At 35.3% G+C, this 17,217-nt stretch overlaps 1 protein-coding gene across 1 annotated transcript in view; it reads right to left on the bottom strand.

Annotated features, from left to right (window-relative positions):
- Positions 1-1,120: 1,120 nt before the first annotated feature.
- Positions 1,121-17,217, bottom strand: part of LOC131790275 (myosin heavy chain, clone 203-like) — a 55,793-nt gene continuing 39,696 nt past the window's right edge. Inside the window, exons 7-19 of the mRNA XM_066159246.1 lie at positions 11,191-11,232; positions 10,738-10,788; positions 10,572-10,622; positions 9,992-10,066; positions 8,867-8,935; positions 8,408-8,464; positions 7,937-8,008; positions 7,200-7,241; positions 6,024-6,065; positions 5,029-5,256; positions 3,949-4,068; positions 2,962-3,081; positions 1,121-2,077 (exon numbers count right to left, since the gene is read on the bottom strand). Of these exons, the coding sequence (XP_066015343.1) occupies positions 2,018-2,077; positions 2,962-3,081; positions 3,949-4,068; positions 5,029-5,256; positions 6,024-6,065; positions 7,200-7,241; positions 7,937-8,008; positions 8,408-8,464; positions 8,867-8,935; positions 9,992-10,066; positions 10,572-10,622; positions 10,738-10,788; positions 11,191-11,232 (1,029 nt within the window). The 3' untranslated portion in view covers positions 1,121-2,017. The remainder of the gene's footprint in view (positions 2,078-2,961; positions 3,082-3,948; positions 4,069-5,028; positions 5,257-6,023; positions 6,066-7,199; positions 7,242-7,936; positions 8,009-8,407; positions 8,465-8,866; positions 8,936-9,991; positions 10,067-10,571; positions 10,623-10,737; positions 10,789-11,190; positions 11,233-17,217) is intronic.

Here is a 17,217-nt window from a genome sequence, read left to right as displayed (position 1 = left end):
TCGGATGCATAATATATTAGTACACCTTGTGTCCACTACACAACATATACAGCTTAATTTTTTTTTTATTTTGCATTACCAAAGGAACCTCGCCTCCCTTTCACTTTGGGGGGTCAGAAAAGGTGGGAACCTCAAATTCGTACTTTTATTATTTACTTAGTATCTTGGTCACTACGGTTAGGAGTAGGGCTGTGATCTCGACAAAGGAAATGGGCCACGGAAATAGGTTTTTCCAAAATTGTTATTGGGCCCTATGATCTTAACAAATCGCGCAGGTTCTTGGAAACAATATCACTGCTGGAGAACTTAGGGCAAAGAATTAAAAAAAGAGATAAGTGCAGGTTAGGTGACAGAAAATACGGCCTCAACATCTTCTACATAAACATGAAGAACAGAGTTGCTCTTATGAACAAGGTAGAGAGTAAACTTGAGGCACTCAAGAAACTTTCAAGTCAGCTTGTGACGATAACACAAACGAAAACTTCACGAACGACCCACTGGCATACACAGGAGAGAAAACACAATCAAGCAAGTCATTCCCCCCTTTTCTCATCTCTTATGCGGAGAATTCGTAATAACACTGAGGTCTGGTCCATAAAGCCAACGAGACCCTCTTTAAAAGTCCAGTCTTGCCTGTACCCCTGTCCCCTTGGCAAACCAAGATTTTAGGCCTATAGGGGTGGCGGAGACCTCATTTACCCCCTGCCTTTAAGTCGTAATAAGAGGTAGCGCGGAAAATCAGACCCCTGCTATAAAGTCCTCTGATAGATAGGGAAAAACCACAAATTTTTGTAGCTCGAGAATAACGCTTTTCGAAGTGTTCATAAGAGACGTAAAGATGCTTAAAAAGCTTTTGTGGCTCCCTTCCAGTTCAGCAAAAGCTCGTTTGATAAAACTAAGCCAAAAACCGTTTCAAGGAGAGATAACTTAGCGAAGAGATTAACAATTTTAATGATAAATTGTGGTTCTGAAAGGTCGCCTGGTCTCTTTATTCGAAAGAAGTCGAGTGCAACGAATTTAGGGTCAGTTAAGACTAAGAGAGAATGAGAATATAATTACAAAAAAAAAAAGATCAAATTTAGTAATTGCAGATTTAAAGTCAGCACGGAAATAGACTAAATGAAGTTTGACAAGAAAAGCCGTCTACCAGCATATATTTTTATATCTCATGTCACGCTATAATCTACGCTACAGAAAGAACACTACATATTTTCCTATTAACTTTACTACTGACAAACTTACAGTTTTCTCCAAAGTTCCTTGGAATGAACAATATTCCACTCTAACTCTCTCTCGGTAAAGCTTTACAAATATTTCATAACAACAACAACAACTCATACTACGCGACTAAGTCCTTATGTGCAATTACAAAGCATTCTAGAGAATCCCGGAAGCTTACAACATGACTATTTTGGTAGCATTACATCATAATTACGATCCAGAAAGTTCCATAGCATGCACGTCAGCATAGAAATTCCTAGATATTTATAATACAGCTATTATCTATAACTCACTTATGATACCATTAATTAAAAATAACTACAGTCACAAAACAGTTAATTTTTACGCCTTAAACTCTATCAGCACCAAGAAACAATCAGCATTTTTAACGTCCAGCCAGGACAATCCTTATTAAATCGTAATTAATTATTATCCTAAATAAAAACTCTAGCAAATATGACGAAGGGTAAACTCTTTTCAAACGTAATTGATTAATTCTTCACGATGAAAGTCTCTATTATCATTCACATATTCAACGATACCTTTCAGGTATTACTAAACCAATCTACGATACGAATATACTTCTTATTTTTCAATTTCCAAGGAATTAAAAAAAAACAAACAAACAAACATATACACTGCACTTCCGCGGATGAGCGTCCGGGAGCTAATTCACAATTTCTACTTAAAAGGAGGAGGACGCGTAATTGAGGGAGGTTCTAGTTAAGAAGGTTTACTAATTCCGCAGTTGTTGTAGCTTAACAATAAAGGAGAACAAAATAGAAGCTGTTGTTCTCTAAGTACCAGATGGTCGTCTCTCAGGCGGGCTTTCAACAGTTTCCTCTTCATCTGAGACCTAAGACGCAGGAACAAAGAAAAATCATGAAAAAAAAATTTCAGGCATGTGATGGTTATAGTTAACCTCCCAGTTATTTAAACCCCAGTTTCTATGGAAAGGCTTGGATTGTCCTCTGTGCGGTGCGACGAAAAGAAGGGATTTAAAAGTTTCAGCACAGAACGTTTGAACATTTCTACATCCTAGAGGAACATTGTTTTTGTCTTATCACGAGCGTGGGACAAAGAGAAAATTATGAGTTCTGAGTTCTGAGGAATCGAACATCAAACCTTCGGATTCCACGCTCCGATGCTACACCACTGAGCCACAAAGACTCCATGGTGAGCGAGGCCGATCACGAAGTTAATACTTATCATATAAACTACGGTATTAATCAAGGATTTCCAGCACTGAGAAAAGCCGGAAAAACACACGTGGAAAAGTATCGTATTTTCCACGTGTGTCTGATATCGCCAATCAGCTGCTGACACGTCACTCGCCTTTCGCGCCCATGTATTATTCTGCACTTAATTATTTTAATCATAACCAATACAACTTCCTCAAATGTGATTCGTGCAGTAGCTGCTTTACTTTTCACTAATTATTCCGTAGAGTTATAATCGGAAAGTGTAAACGGACAGCTGGCTGTAATCGGACAGTTGAAGCAACCAATCATACCTAGTTCTTTCGGTCAAATCCATCAATCACAGAATTGATCACAATAACCATAGCAACAACCACATCCTAAAAAAGTTGTGGAATTTCCAAAGTTGAGGAATTTTTTACTTAGACATTGTCACTATTTTGGTCTCTCAAATCAAAGGGCGATCTAACAAAGTAACCGCGTACAACAAGCCATACCACAAAGTTCATCCCAAATGAAGTTCTGTGATATGTAAACTTACAGTGCTCCATGACTGCTCGTCACCACTTGCCTCACCACAACTGGATGTACCAGGAAACGTACAGTTTCTCTCCTTCTTTGCACTCAAATTATTGACACGAGCCCACAGCTGACGATTTCTCTGAAACATTGTTTTCGTATCAACACATTAATGATTATTTTCAAATCTAAGCTCAAGTTTTGATTCAACTTAAATTCCGTGTCTGTTCCCACCTCTAGCACATTACAGATAATTACAACATTGCCTATGGACGGAAGTAATGGCAGTGATTTCTTAAAGGATAGGTATAATCTAGAAACCACCACATTTTCATCTTCGTAGTCAGCAAGTATGCGTTCAAAATCTACAACTTGCCGCAGCTTGAGAATGTAAAGAGTAACTTAACTGCTTAATCCTTCACCACAGAAGGCGCCATTTAAGAAAAAACAAACAAACAAACAAAGTTACAGCTCTGGTTATCGCAGAAAAAATTATCTTTTGAGTCAAAAATGATTTTTGGTTTAGTGCCTTGAAATCTTTGAACCGATCACTCTTTACCGCTAAGAGTGACTGACATCTAATTTCTACCCACAAAATTCCTCTTGAATCAAAGATGAAGGTCATGAGAATAGAAGAAACTATCACTAACAAAATAAGTTCTTAGTTATGAACAAATTTTCCGTGCCAGGATCTTATGAAGAAATATAAGAAAAAAATTATTGAGATGCATACCGCTGTTAGGGCGTAGAAAGGGTTAAAATCAAACTAACTGTGTACAAACAAAGTATAATTTGAAAGAGATGTAAGTGATTTTGAAACTTATCTCATGTTTTCCCAGCACCCCAAGTGGGTTATCATGCCGATAAACCGATAGAAAGTGTAGCCAATTGCTTAGTATTGATAAATTTTGGGCACTTCTATCAAAGAGTGTTCTAACAAAATAACCGCATACAGCAAGTCATAACACAAAGGTCATCCTAAATGCAATTCTATGATTTGTTAACTTACAGTGCTCCATGACTGTTCATCATCTCTTGCCTCCAAACATCTGGATGTACCGGCAGTTGGAAAGTTTCTCACAGCCTTTACACCCAAGTTATTGACACGAGCCCACATCTGACGATTTCTCTGAAACGTTGTTTTTAAATATTTAAATACTACCGATTCTAAGCTCAAGTTTTCATTCAGCTTAAATTAAGAGTCTCTTCCTACCTCTAACAAGACAGTGTTATTATCATAACTGTTTGATTTCGTAAAGGAGAGGTACAATCTAGAAAAAGATCATTTTTATCTCCGTCGTTGAAATCTACGACTTACCACAGTTGAAGAATCTTGAAATTAGCGCAACTACTTAACTCTTGACTATGGAAGGTACCAGTTTGAAAAAAGCGCAGTAACCTGGCCATGCGCAAAGGGCGTGGAGCACTGCGGGTACTCCTCATTTGAGTGGCAAATGTTTTTTTTTTTGAAGTGCCTTACAATCTTTAAACATATCATTCTTAACCATTAAGAGTGACTGGCATCTAATTTCTCCCAACAATATCAACCCTGGATCAAAGATGAAGGCCATGAAATTAGAGGAAGTGATCACCGAAAAAAGAAACTCTTGATTGTGAACAACTTCTCCTTGTCAGGACTTTATAGAGAAATGTATGAAGAACAATATGGAGGATTTGCATACCGATGTTTGGGCGAAGAGGGTTAAAATCACGCCAACCGTGCACAAACAAACTATAATAATGTACACGAAAAAATTACGCGCTTCTGATTGGCTGAAAACGTGTGCATTCTCATATAACTGGAGTACAAAGTTGTAACGCGAGTGCAGAGTTGTAACAGGGTTGTAAATTACAAATAGCGCGCGCACGCTCTCAAAATTTCGTCTGTCTTAACTTTGTGTGATGTTTTTTCATGTACATTGTAAATTTTTAAAAGACTAAAAATTGCACTTGCCCTACGGGCTTGTACAATTTTGTTACCTCTCGTGCTTATTGACATCAAATTGCATTCGAAATCATGTTATTGCCTATATTAATTTGAGAGAGAGACACGTTCAAGTACACATGTCATACAACACTGACACCTCACCTTGCACAGATCTTTATTCCTTTTACTCAATCTTTCTCTCTTGATTTTTTCCTCTGCGATGGAACGTTTCAAAGTTTTCACTCTCTGCTTTTCTTTCGCCAACATATGTTCCATTTTCTTCGTTGTATTGGTCTTAGCTTTCAGAAATGCTTGCGTTGCTTCTTCCTGTACCCTTTTTTGGTATTCTTCTCGACATTTATTCAGCTTATCCGTGACAAAGTTTATTACCTTGTCAAAAGAAATTAAATATTATAAGTCAATCAAACTTTTAAATGAATAAAGGGGGTAAGTTTCTAAAGAAACGGTGGTGCTGTGTCGGTAGGAGAGTATAACAGGTAAATTAGTGTTAACAACTGAGTTGAAAATGTAAATTGGCCACAGTAAAGAGTTTAAAGACTGACGTTAGAATGAGCAATCGCTCTGACGAAGGGCTAACGCTGGAAACGTCAGCCTTTAAACTCTTTACGGTGGCCAATTTACGTTTTCAACTCAGTTGTTAATTAACACTAAATTACCAATCAAACTTACAGTTCACTTTCTAATATTCTCTCACTTAATTCCTCTCTTAAAAAATTTGTTTGCTTGTTTGACGATTGCATGCCGATTCAGGGCAGCATTCGTGCCCAACATAAAAAAGAATGAGACAGACTCTATGACTAAGTTAGTGTGTGGTGTATGTTTAACACAGTTTCGTTCAACCTGAATTTTTGTGAACAAAAAGGATATTTGGGCCACGACATCGCACAGTTTCATATGATATTATTGAAAGAAATTAAAGGCTTATGTGTAAGCGATGAACAACTGCAGATTCCAACCAATTTAGTGCAGAGTCCATTACACGTACTTTATTTTACTTAAAAGGGTTTAAAAGAAACCTAATACTCATGAAATGGATTTTGAACAAAAATTTAAACCTACCCGGAAAAAAAAACAAACAAACAAAACCAGCTACATGTTTTATTACTTAACAAATCACATTTTCAAACCAATTTTACCTCACCACCCTTTAGAGTTTCCTGATCTTGTTCTTGAATGTCCTGCAAGTAGGTACAAGATGTAAAAATAAATTCAAAACACTTTCATGGAAACAAAAATACAGAAATAAGAGTCTGTCAACATACACAGCTGAGTTGTTTAGCCCAATAATGTAAAAAAATAAGTAAATAAATAAATATTATTATAATATCAATCTTGATAGGAAACCCAAAGGGCCAGTTATTTAAACAAAGTTTAGCCATTGTTTAACAAAACTGCGTTCTAAGCCACCTTCAATTTACCCAAACTTTTTGTCTTAACTTTTATTTTTGTGAACAAAGTCAAAGTAAGGGCTCAAAGCTAAAAGTCCAAGTACATTTATTTAATTCAATCAACCCTCCCATAGAGAATCCCTGAGGCCCACTGCTTGCATAAAACCACAGTTTGGGTTAGACCTTGTGTAAATAACCAGCCCTGAAAGTTTAGAACTGTTTCCCAATGTGTCGCATAAGCAATACAGTGTTAAAGCTGATAAAGGGGGTAAGTTAGATCTAACATAACTGTGCTGCTGAGTCAGTAGGGAATATAACAAGCTAAGTAGGTTTTATCAACTGAGTTGATAAAGTAATTGACCACCATAAATGGTTGCTAAAGCTGGCATTTTGAGCACTAACATTTCACCAGAGCAAAGGGCTTATGCAGGGCTAATATGCTTGCAATGTTAGCTTCAGCACCCCTCAGAACCCTACACATACAGTGTCCAATTAATTTACATCTTATCAAGTCAGTTGATAAAACCAAATAATAGTGTTAAAATTTGTCACTCAAGTGCGAGATGAGATACATTTGGTTGGAAAATCGAATGAGATACATGTGTATGTAAGAATTTAAGGGCAGTAACATTAATTCCCATTGAAAGCAGAACTACTGTTATAGCACTTAGGTTGGCTACCATTGGTTACTGACATGCTTACCAACAGCTATAATTGCAAAATGTACATGTTGTGTCAAAAGACACTTTCTTCCTAACATTAGTCAGCCATGTTGTTTTTGTATCAAGTGATATTTGGAAGTGTTGCTAAAGGATAGTAAACACTTTTGTAACCCCTGCTCCACAAGGCCATAACAGTAAAAATTACCGGTACATGTATTAAAAATTGAACATATTTAGTAAATTAATTAATTGAATAATCTACCTCTTTTAATTTCTTACATTCAGCCTCCTTCCACTGGATCATCTAAAATGTTTAAAATAAGGATTATTACTGCAAGATTAATCAAAAGGTTCTAAACTCACAAAGGTTACAAAGGAAGGATTCCCTCATCACACTTGTCATCTGAACAGCTACATGTATGCCATGTATGCAAGGCTCAAGCTATTAAGGAGAAGGAGAGGGAAGAGGAAAAAGGGACAGAAAAGGTAGAGGGAGAGATGGTGAGACAATGAGAGAGGTAAAAGGGAGAGAGGAAGAGGATAGGAAGAAAAGAAAGAGGGAAATAAATGGGAGGAAGAAGATCAAGGGGAATGAATGGCTCATTCCAAGCACCCAATCAGTGCAGATGAAAAAATGGAGAACAAAAAGAAAGGAGAACAAAATTGAAGGGAGAACAAAATGAAGGGTGAAGAGGAGGTGGAGTTGTGCGAGATGTTTGATGTGATGAATGAAAAGAATGCCCATAAAGAGATGAAGAATGAGGAAAAGAAAGGAAAGAGGTTGTCTTGCACACCACCATATTGAAATGCTGTTATCTCAATCTTCATGACAACTCCTAGATATTATCCTTGCGGCTAATCCTGTTGACATTGCAAAAAATGCTTGCTGTCCATCAAGCTTCCCTCTATTGAATAACAGTATTCCTTAAATGCTTGTGGAAAACATACTGCAGTACAATGTGCTCAAATAAATGTGATTAATTAATAAATAAAACAAACCTGTACTAGTTTTCTTATCAACTCATTATTCTCGTCTTCTCTGGCAGCACTTTCCTCTAAAAGTTGCTCAAACTATAAGAAAAAAGCCACGAGCCAATGACACACTCACATACAGTACACAAAACAAAACACAACGTAATACAATGTTACCCTTGATGACTGGTCCCCAGAGGGAAACATTTGAAAAATTACCCCTTACTCAAAGCAATAGGGGAACTATTTATCACAGAAATGCTTGGAACCTTAATTTAGCCACACCCATCAATCAATCTATCAATCAATCAATCATATGGGACCAATCTATCAATCAATCATCCTCTTCCTTCAAGGTCATGCGATCTATAAACAGCCAATAATATTCAGAGAAAGGGGAACCATAATATAATTCATTAGGCTAAATTTTATAACCTGCAGGGTTTAACTGATGTGAAATCTATAAATACCAGAAATGCCAGATTTAAATTTAAATACCGTTTCACGTTCTGTCCGTGCATCTTGAAGGCTATGAAGGACTTCATCTCTAAATTGCTGTTAAGAAAAAAATGTACTTATATAAACTAAGGAATTTGATCTCTTACATTTAAATTATAGTTTGACTTCTTGATATCCACAACTTGATTGAACAGAACTTGGCCTTAATTGTACTCCAAAAAAATTAAAATTCTGAGCTGTTTTTTTTTTAAAGTTACATTTAACTGTCTATGTTAAGAATCTTAAGTAAAAATGGAAGCTATGGAAGCATAAGTTTACACATTATAGATAAAAAGTTACATGTAAGGCATCAAAACAAAACTCTGTAGAGGTGCAATCCAATGGCTACTTTTGCTGCTAGAACAGATGGTAAAAACCACACAATTACCCTTATAATTCACCCCTCTCCCTAGAAGTTAATACACATAGGCAAGACAACTAAGCCTAAAAAAAGACTACCTCCAAATTCTGAATTTCCTGTTTGTACTGGGAAACAATGTCAAGTTCTTCCGTCTTTTCTCTTAATTCCTGAAACCAGAAAAGAAGACTATAAAGTACTAATACAAGGCATACAAGGCATGGTGCAAAGCCTGCAAGGCATAAAGACAAACTATAGAAACAATTTCCAACTGTCAGGAATGTATAACAATGCAACTACACATCCTTAATATTAACATAGACAACCTAAGGGATGACTGTATTTCTTTGTAATAATTGCTATTTTAGTGGAGAATATAGACTGTATTTCATCACAATTATTTTTCTTATTGATCATGGGTTACAGTGGTTCCTCTCACATTCTACCTTTTATTCTTAATGCAATGTGGTATAACAGCTTTCTACTATGAAATAACTACATTATGAAAAAAGAAGGCATAGTAAGTATGGGCATATTTGCATCATGTAAATGCATTAAAATGTTGCAAAATCCTGTTTAGTCAAATTTACAAAAGACAAAAGCCTTAAGAATAACAAGTGACAAGGATGCTCAATTCCCACAAGAAAGATTGTACAAGGAATGATTCTACACATGAACATGTTGAGAGATTGGGATAGAAAATTTACTAAGTAGGGGAGAGAAAGTCAAAATTTGTTCGTTTGACGTAGACTTTGACCACAATCCAATATCACATGATTGCAGTTATTCTGCAAGCATTTCTCAGAAGCACAACAATACATAACTATAATACTTTTTATATATTTCCATGTAAAAAGGTTTCCTTAAAAACATGCATTTTTCAATGGCTCACATGCCTCGCATGCCTTGCCTTCTTGCTATTTGTAATTAAGAACCAGAAAAGATTGTTGAACATTTTATATAAATCAATTATATTACTATCTGGGTGCACCATTTGGAAGCCTTATGTTAGCAAAACAGTCAAGAGAGATCAAAATTAACAGTAACCATTAATCTAAAAAAATTATTGATCACAACTTGCATTCATTAAATTTGATTTACTTTGTACTAAGGTTCTACTTTACCCAGATTCAAGATCAATTTCTATTTTGTTTTTGTTGATCATCATAGTGAAATTGCATCAAAAGGAAATTATAATTGAGAAAAATAGGTTTGTATGTACCTACCTTGACAAGAAACATAGCATTTTGATGTAAGTTGCCGTTGTCTGTTTTAAATTGTTCACATTGCTTCTCAAGAGACTTGATCAACAAGGTTGTTAAAACAACAATAGTTAGTCATAATGTATAAAAACTACTTGACTGTAGAAACACAAAGCAAAGTGGACTCAAGGGACATTTAAACAAATTTATTCCTCCACCTGAGAAATGCTGGAGCAGTCTCTATTATAAGTTAACAGCTAGGGTGGTGTAATTTGTTGCAGTACAAATAATTAATACTACTAATAATTACTATTGTTATTATTTTTTTTAATCATTATTATCATAATAAAAATGTTACTAAATATTTGATCATATTTTCTTTACTTGATGAATAACACAAATAAATCTTATATACAGTAGATTATGATCCAGAAAAGTCTGATACTCAAATTAAAATGACATGTATAATTCTGAAAAATGCCAAATCTTCATACCAACATTTAGACCCAACTGTCATACACCAATTTTCACAAACTATGTTACTTTGAACTTTCTTAGCTTTTCTAAAATTTATTCATAAAATAGGCAAAAAGGTTATTAATACCTCAATCTTACTCTCCAAATCCTCCACCTGACCAGTTTCCTTCTCCAGGTCCTTGAGAGAGGTGACATTAGTACATTCAATCGTGAAATTATTTTTGACAAAATAAATCAGAAGTGTAGTTACTGTAATAAAAACATTGAAGATAGGCTGCAAATCTGCCCAATACCTGAACTTTGTTTTCAAGAGCCTCTATCTGCCTGGCCTGATTCTCTTGGTCCTGCATTCAAGTGATATAAGGATCATTATAGTCAATATTTTCTTACTGTGAATCAAACATATCTCAAGATATTCTTGGTTGATTACGGGCCATTCTCTGAAATTAACTATACAGAAGGAGAGAAAGAAAAGGATGGGAAGGAGAAGATGAAGGGGAAAGAATTATAACTAATTTCAAGCAAGTGACATGCTCAGGAACAACTATTATTGCAGAATGCAGTGTCAAAACACATTTTTCGTTTAGAAGTTAGTCAATGGTAAAGTTGTTTGTAAAGTTGACAAGTGATATTTGGAAGTACTGCCAGAAGTAGGTCAATGCCTTATTGCAACCCTTATTTATAAGGTAATTGTAGTAAATTAATATTAAATTGAACATATTTGGAATATTCAAAAAAGAATCTACCTCCTTTAATTTATTGCATTCACCCTCCTTCCACTGATACATCTAAAATGTTTAAAAGGAGAAAATTACCATTGATGAGTGTTTTGCACATCGCAACTTATTTGCACACAGTAAAATAATGTATGTTAGTTAACAAAACCCTGTTAGACTGGCCTTACACCAGGTGGAGGAGTTGGAAACCAGAATTGTTAGTAATGTTAATTCCTTTGTTCTTTTATAATATTTTCTTATTTCATGTTTTTTTAATTTGTGATGTAATGTATTTTCTTTTTCTCTGTAACTTGAGTATAAATTGAACAAAGCAGAGTTCTGCAATCTAAAACTGTCAACATCTCTCCCAAAGGGATAGATATCCAATTCAATCAATAAGATTAATCAATATTCCTAAACTCACACAGCATGATTACAAAGGATCATCACACTAGTCAAACATTTGAAAAGCTCTGATAGAACAATTAGGGAAAGAAGAGGGGGAAGTATAGGGGGACAGGAAAGGTAGATGAGAAAAAAAAGAGGGGGGTGAAGAGGTAGGAAGATGAGGACAAGGAGGGAGGAAAAATAAGGGGAAAAGATGGAAAGGAAAAGTTGAAGGGGGAAGTAATTAAAGGAGGCGTAGAGGTATAGGGGGCAGGAAAGGTAGAGAAGAGAACAAGAGGGGTGTAGGGGGGTAGGAAGAAAGGGATCAGGAGGAAGAAAAAAAAGGACAAAAATTGGAAAGGAGAAGTTAAAGGGGAACAGGGGAAAGGGGGAAGGAAGTAATGGAGAGGATAAGGAGGGAGGAAAAAAAAAAAGGAAAAAGATGGAAAGGAGAAGTTGAAGGGGGAAGGAAGTAAAGAGAGGGTGGAGGTAATGGGGGCAGGAAAGGTAGAGGAGAGAACACAAGGAGTGTGGAGAGGTAGGACAAAGAGGACAAGGAGCAAGAAAAGAGGGAAAAAAGATGGAAAGGAGAAGTTCAAGAGTAAGGAAGTAAAGGAGAGGGTGGACATATAAGGGGGGAAAGGTAAATGAGGGAAAACCAGAGGGGGGTGAAAAGGTAGGAAGAAGAGGATAAGGAGCAAGAAAAGAAGGAAAAGGATGGAAAGGAAAAGTCGAAGGGGAAGGAAGTAAAGGATAATACAAGGTCATGTTGAGATAGGAAATTCTATTTGAGTATTAAAAATATTTCACAAGTAAGTGGAGAAGCAAGTAAAATATTTTTTTAAAACGAGGAAGAGCAATTTCAAATCTCCAAGTGGCCATGTAATTTTCTATTTTCTATGTTAACACCAATGAAATACTTAATCAATCAATAATATGATGATAACATGTCACTTTCATGTGTGGAGATATCATGTTTGGTGTGAAAACGCACTGAGTACTTCATTGAGGGTATATAATAATAGCACCTTTCACACAAGCAGTTGGTAGAGACCTTGTTAAGAACACAAACCACGGGTACGAAATGATCAAAAACCATCTGAATTCTCATGACTATATATATATAATATATAGATATATATATACACCCTCACTATGTCCATGAGGCTGATATTGTCCACAAATTATCTCATAAGAAGTGATTGATGCCTAAATCTGTTATTTATTGAATAACAGTGTTCCTAAATGAACATCTCACTACAAAGTACTTAAATAAGTGTACTTAAAAAAAGAATCAAACCTGTTGCAGTTTTTTTGATCAACTCATTCTTCTCTGATTCTCGGGTGGAGCTTTCCTAAAAAAGTTGCTCAGTCAGTATTAAAAAAAAAGAGCCACAAGCCAATGACAAACTTGCATATATTGACAAAACACAACATAACACATTATATTTCTTTTTATGATTGGTCCCTGGAGAAAAACATTGGATGAAAATGTATCCTGTACTAAAACCAATAAGGGTTCAAGTTAATTATCACAGAATTTCTTTGAACCCTGATTTGGCCTTACATATATGTGCAATGACCCTGAGACAGAAAACCATAACACCATCCCTCTTTGTGCAAAGTCCTGTGATCTATAATTAGCCAATCATCCAGAGAAAAATAATTCATGGGTATCTAATAATATACACTCGCCAGCATAACATAGTGGCCACAACTTCAAAAGTTGCGGCTCAGAAATTAACCTAAAATAAAGGAACGGCAGAAACCAGAGAAAAACTGGAAAAATATCTACAGGAAACAGCTAGAGTGCAAATAATTATTGATAATAATAATAATAATAATAATAATAATAATAAACAATGATGACAATTGAATGACCATCATATTTTCTTCACCTGATAAGTAACACAAAATATATTATAAACCAGATATGCAGGAAACTGACAACCACACTAAGATGACACAATTCAGAAAAATGCCAAAATTCATACCAATATTTGCACAAATTTTCACAGATTGCGTAAAATAAGAAAAAAAACTTCTTAATACCTCAATCTCTTTTTGCAAAGCCTTCACCTCACCAGCTTTCTTCTCTACGACCTGTGGAGAGGTGAAAAGAGGACATTTAAAATAAAGTCAAAATTTTGACAAAATGAATCAGACAAAGACTAAGACAAGCAGTAAATCTGCCTGTTACCTGAACTCTTTTTTTTGAAAGTTTCTGTTTGAAGTTACATTCATCATGGAAGTATTTTTTATCTGTTGAGCTATGTACAGTACAGCATCGCTATTTTGCTCTAAATGCCACTATAATGTAGAAGTTGAACTCTATACTCTATAATTAACCTGTTTCAATAAAAATGCCTACCAAAAGACTCAAGAATTAAAAGTAATCTGAAGTACTGTTAGATCCTCACTGGTAATACATGTAAATGCTTTTAAAGAGTGGAACTGAAAGACTGGCTGTATATCTAAAATATAAAGGCTTTGTCAGTTTAAAGGCCAAATTTTCTGGAAATAAATGATAATGTGTGTCATACAAAACATTTTAACACTGAGAGGTTACTTAAATTAATCAAAACACACACCTTTTTAAGATCCTTATTTTCCTCTTGTAATTTCTTAAAGTAAACCTAGCATTAAAAAAAAATCAACGCATGTTAATAACTCAACTATGAACATTGCCTGCACAAAGTCATGTTTTTATATCTGTATCATATTGATGACAAAAACTTCACTTAACCACAATGAACCATGTTAGAAAAGGGACAGTTTGATAAACTTAGTGTTAGCAGTTACATGCAGTTTGACAACAAACCTCTTTTGCTTCCCTAAAATCTTCAGTTAATAAGTTTGGCGCTGTATCTTGGCCCTGAAAGAAAGGGACACACATGACAGTTGTAAATACAAAGAAATACTCCATATTGAATTAAAGACCATGACCAAAAACAATAATGTTATTCAACAGGCTATTGGCTTTATATACCGGGATCAGAATTCCAATTTGAACCCTTTTGAATAAAAATATGTTCATATAAATATTAGCCATTAGGGTTGATATATTGGTTAATAGAGGGATTTCATCATGATTTTGGACAATACTAAAGGAATAGAGAAAAGAGATTGTAGAACTGTCTACAATTTTATAAAAACACAATCCATACTTACACTAACCAAAGGTAAGCTGTGATATATATGGTAATCACTGTGTTCAGCAGGCTTTCCAACTTGTTGCACCCAACTATCTTGTTTCCCTGGAGAAGGTAATACAATATGGAAATAAATAACAAATAGATCAAGATTTAGGAAGTGATCTAGTAAATGTTAAATTAGGCATTTCAATTCAGTTTTCTTCATAATGGAGTCATGATCAATTAAGCTGATTTACCTGGATCAAAGAAAACACAAATCACCCCTGTTTAGAATCATTTTCCCTAGGCTCACTACAAACTGCAAAATAGCGCGACACCAAACAACTAAAACTGCAGAAAAACTGTCCCCTAGACTGAGTAGATAAGAGAACCATTTGAACCAACTTGTAGATGATTGCCCATAAATTACCTTTGTGATTATTGTACTCCCAGAAAGTTTGATTTTCATCTTTTTATTATTTATTCATTTCTTTTTTTACAAAAATAGTGTTCTCTGTTAGCAATACTATCATAAGCATTTAGACTGAAAGTCGTGGAAAACACAAACCAAAGACAAACCAAACCTGCTCCTCTGGGGGAAACTGATTTTGGATCTCCAGTGGGCATTTCTTTGACTGGCTGGCATCCAGAACCCTCAGAGCTGCCTGCACTAATTTCTACCTCCAGGTCGCTCACTGTCAGATGGACAGGAAACTTTTCAGCCAACTCTGTCCCCCCTGGTCACTATCTGTATCATGATTGTTACCCGTATCAACAGTTGGTTGTGGAAGCTGATGACAGTCATTTTTGGTTGAAGCTCCATGACTTATTTCATTTTGAGGATTCTCCCCAACTTTTTTCCCTGAAGAAGCTAATAAAAAAATGGATAAATTTAGTAAGGGATTTCTAAAAACTTTCATTCAATGTCTGTTAGTATCAGAAGTTCAGTAGATGGTCATAGAATAATTCTGTTTTATTCTCATAAATTGCCTGTTGGATATACTATGAGTATGTACACTCCTTATACCATATTTATTTACTTATATGGCGCACCATTTTCTACAAAAAAATATCCTTGTTTGATCAAAAATCTGCTCAAAACTTGGGGTGCATCTTATAACCGAGTATTTGCATGCAACAAAATATAACTTTTCCAAATTACCCTAATAAACTGAAATGAGTATGTAAATAAATATGACAAATCAGATAAAGTCAATGATCAACGTCGTTTGTCTTTTGTTTATTCATTTACCCAAATGGGTAAAAACGACATTAATCATTGACTTTATCCTGATTTGTTGTTTCTAAAAAGAACCGGGGTGGCTCTGTAAAGAACCGTTTTGTTTGAAAGCTTGGCTGAGATTAAGATTAAGATGAGAGATTTGCAACTGATGAATGAAAGATCTGTCAGATGAGTATTGTTTATAAGCATAAAAATGGATCAATTAGTATTCATAACTCAAAACACTGTCTCCTGAGAAGCATGACTTGAGTGAATTAAAAAATGTGACTTTTATGCTATTTTCCATGTGTGACTTTTTTGCTTTTGTTTTGAGAATGAGAGCATTGTAATTAGTAAATTTTGGAAGCAAATTGTTGTAAGCACAGTGAATGTGGTCAACAAAATTCCCGTAATTCTGGGTGCGCTTTATAACAGCATATTTATATGAAATTTTCATTTTGCTCACTTGTTACAATTGTCTTCGAAAGTTTAGGGTGTCTTGTAACCGAGTGCACCTTACAAGTGAATAAATACAGTAACCTCTTTAAACTCACTGATATCTTACTGCATTAGTTGTTATTTTGAAAATAAATGTAGGGGGGAATGTCTGATATGACTCAAGTAGGTAATTAATCAACTTTGCTGCCTACACTCCAGATTTTTCATGGCTGATGAACTGCAGGAATTCTTATTGCAGTTTCTGACAATTCATTCACTGAAACAAGAGAATGCTACATGTAATGTGCTTATACAACTTTTATTGCTGGAGAGTACCTTCTGGCAATTTTGCCAACTAGCTCTAGACATCCTCCAAGTACCATGTGTTTTTATAAATTTTTAGAAAGATCTCTTGCTGCCATTGAATTGGTTAATTGAGGACTGTGCATGACCTGCAGCCCACCTCACATAATGTCAACATCCATGGCTCCGTATTCGGAACCAAGCATAACTCAAGCATTAGTCTCAAGATTTGTATATCACTTTGGGATCACTGAAGGCGAATTACAATTATGCACTGCAAAATTTGGTTCCTAATTATCTTCTTGGGAGTTTCGTTTTTTATACTCATCCTCGCTGAAACATTTCACAGATTTACAATTTGTTGGTTAGTCTTAATTGAAATTAAAATTTGACAATTTGCGCGATGGACTCCGGTGAAAAGGAGGCACTGCTGATTATCAACCTACCACCAATGAAAACTTACCTTCCATCTTTTAATTGATCACCAGCTGACTGTAAAACCTAGAATACAAATTATGAGTATTTCAAAATCTTTTTTCATAATTCTTGATGACTGCCTCTACAACAGACTGA

Source organism: Pocillopora verrucosa, chromosome 1 (genome assembly GCF_036669915.1).
Source record: "Pocillopora verrucosa isolate sample1 chromosome 1, ASM3666991v2, whole genome shotgun sequence".
In the NCBI taxonomy this organism is placed as follows: Eukaryota; Metazoa; Cnidaria; class Anthozoa; order Scleractinia; family Pocilloporidae; genus Pocillopora; species Pocillopora verrucosa.
Note: the sequence above shows the minus strand (reverse complement) of the source record. Positions and strands in the feature narration are given on the sequence as shown.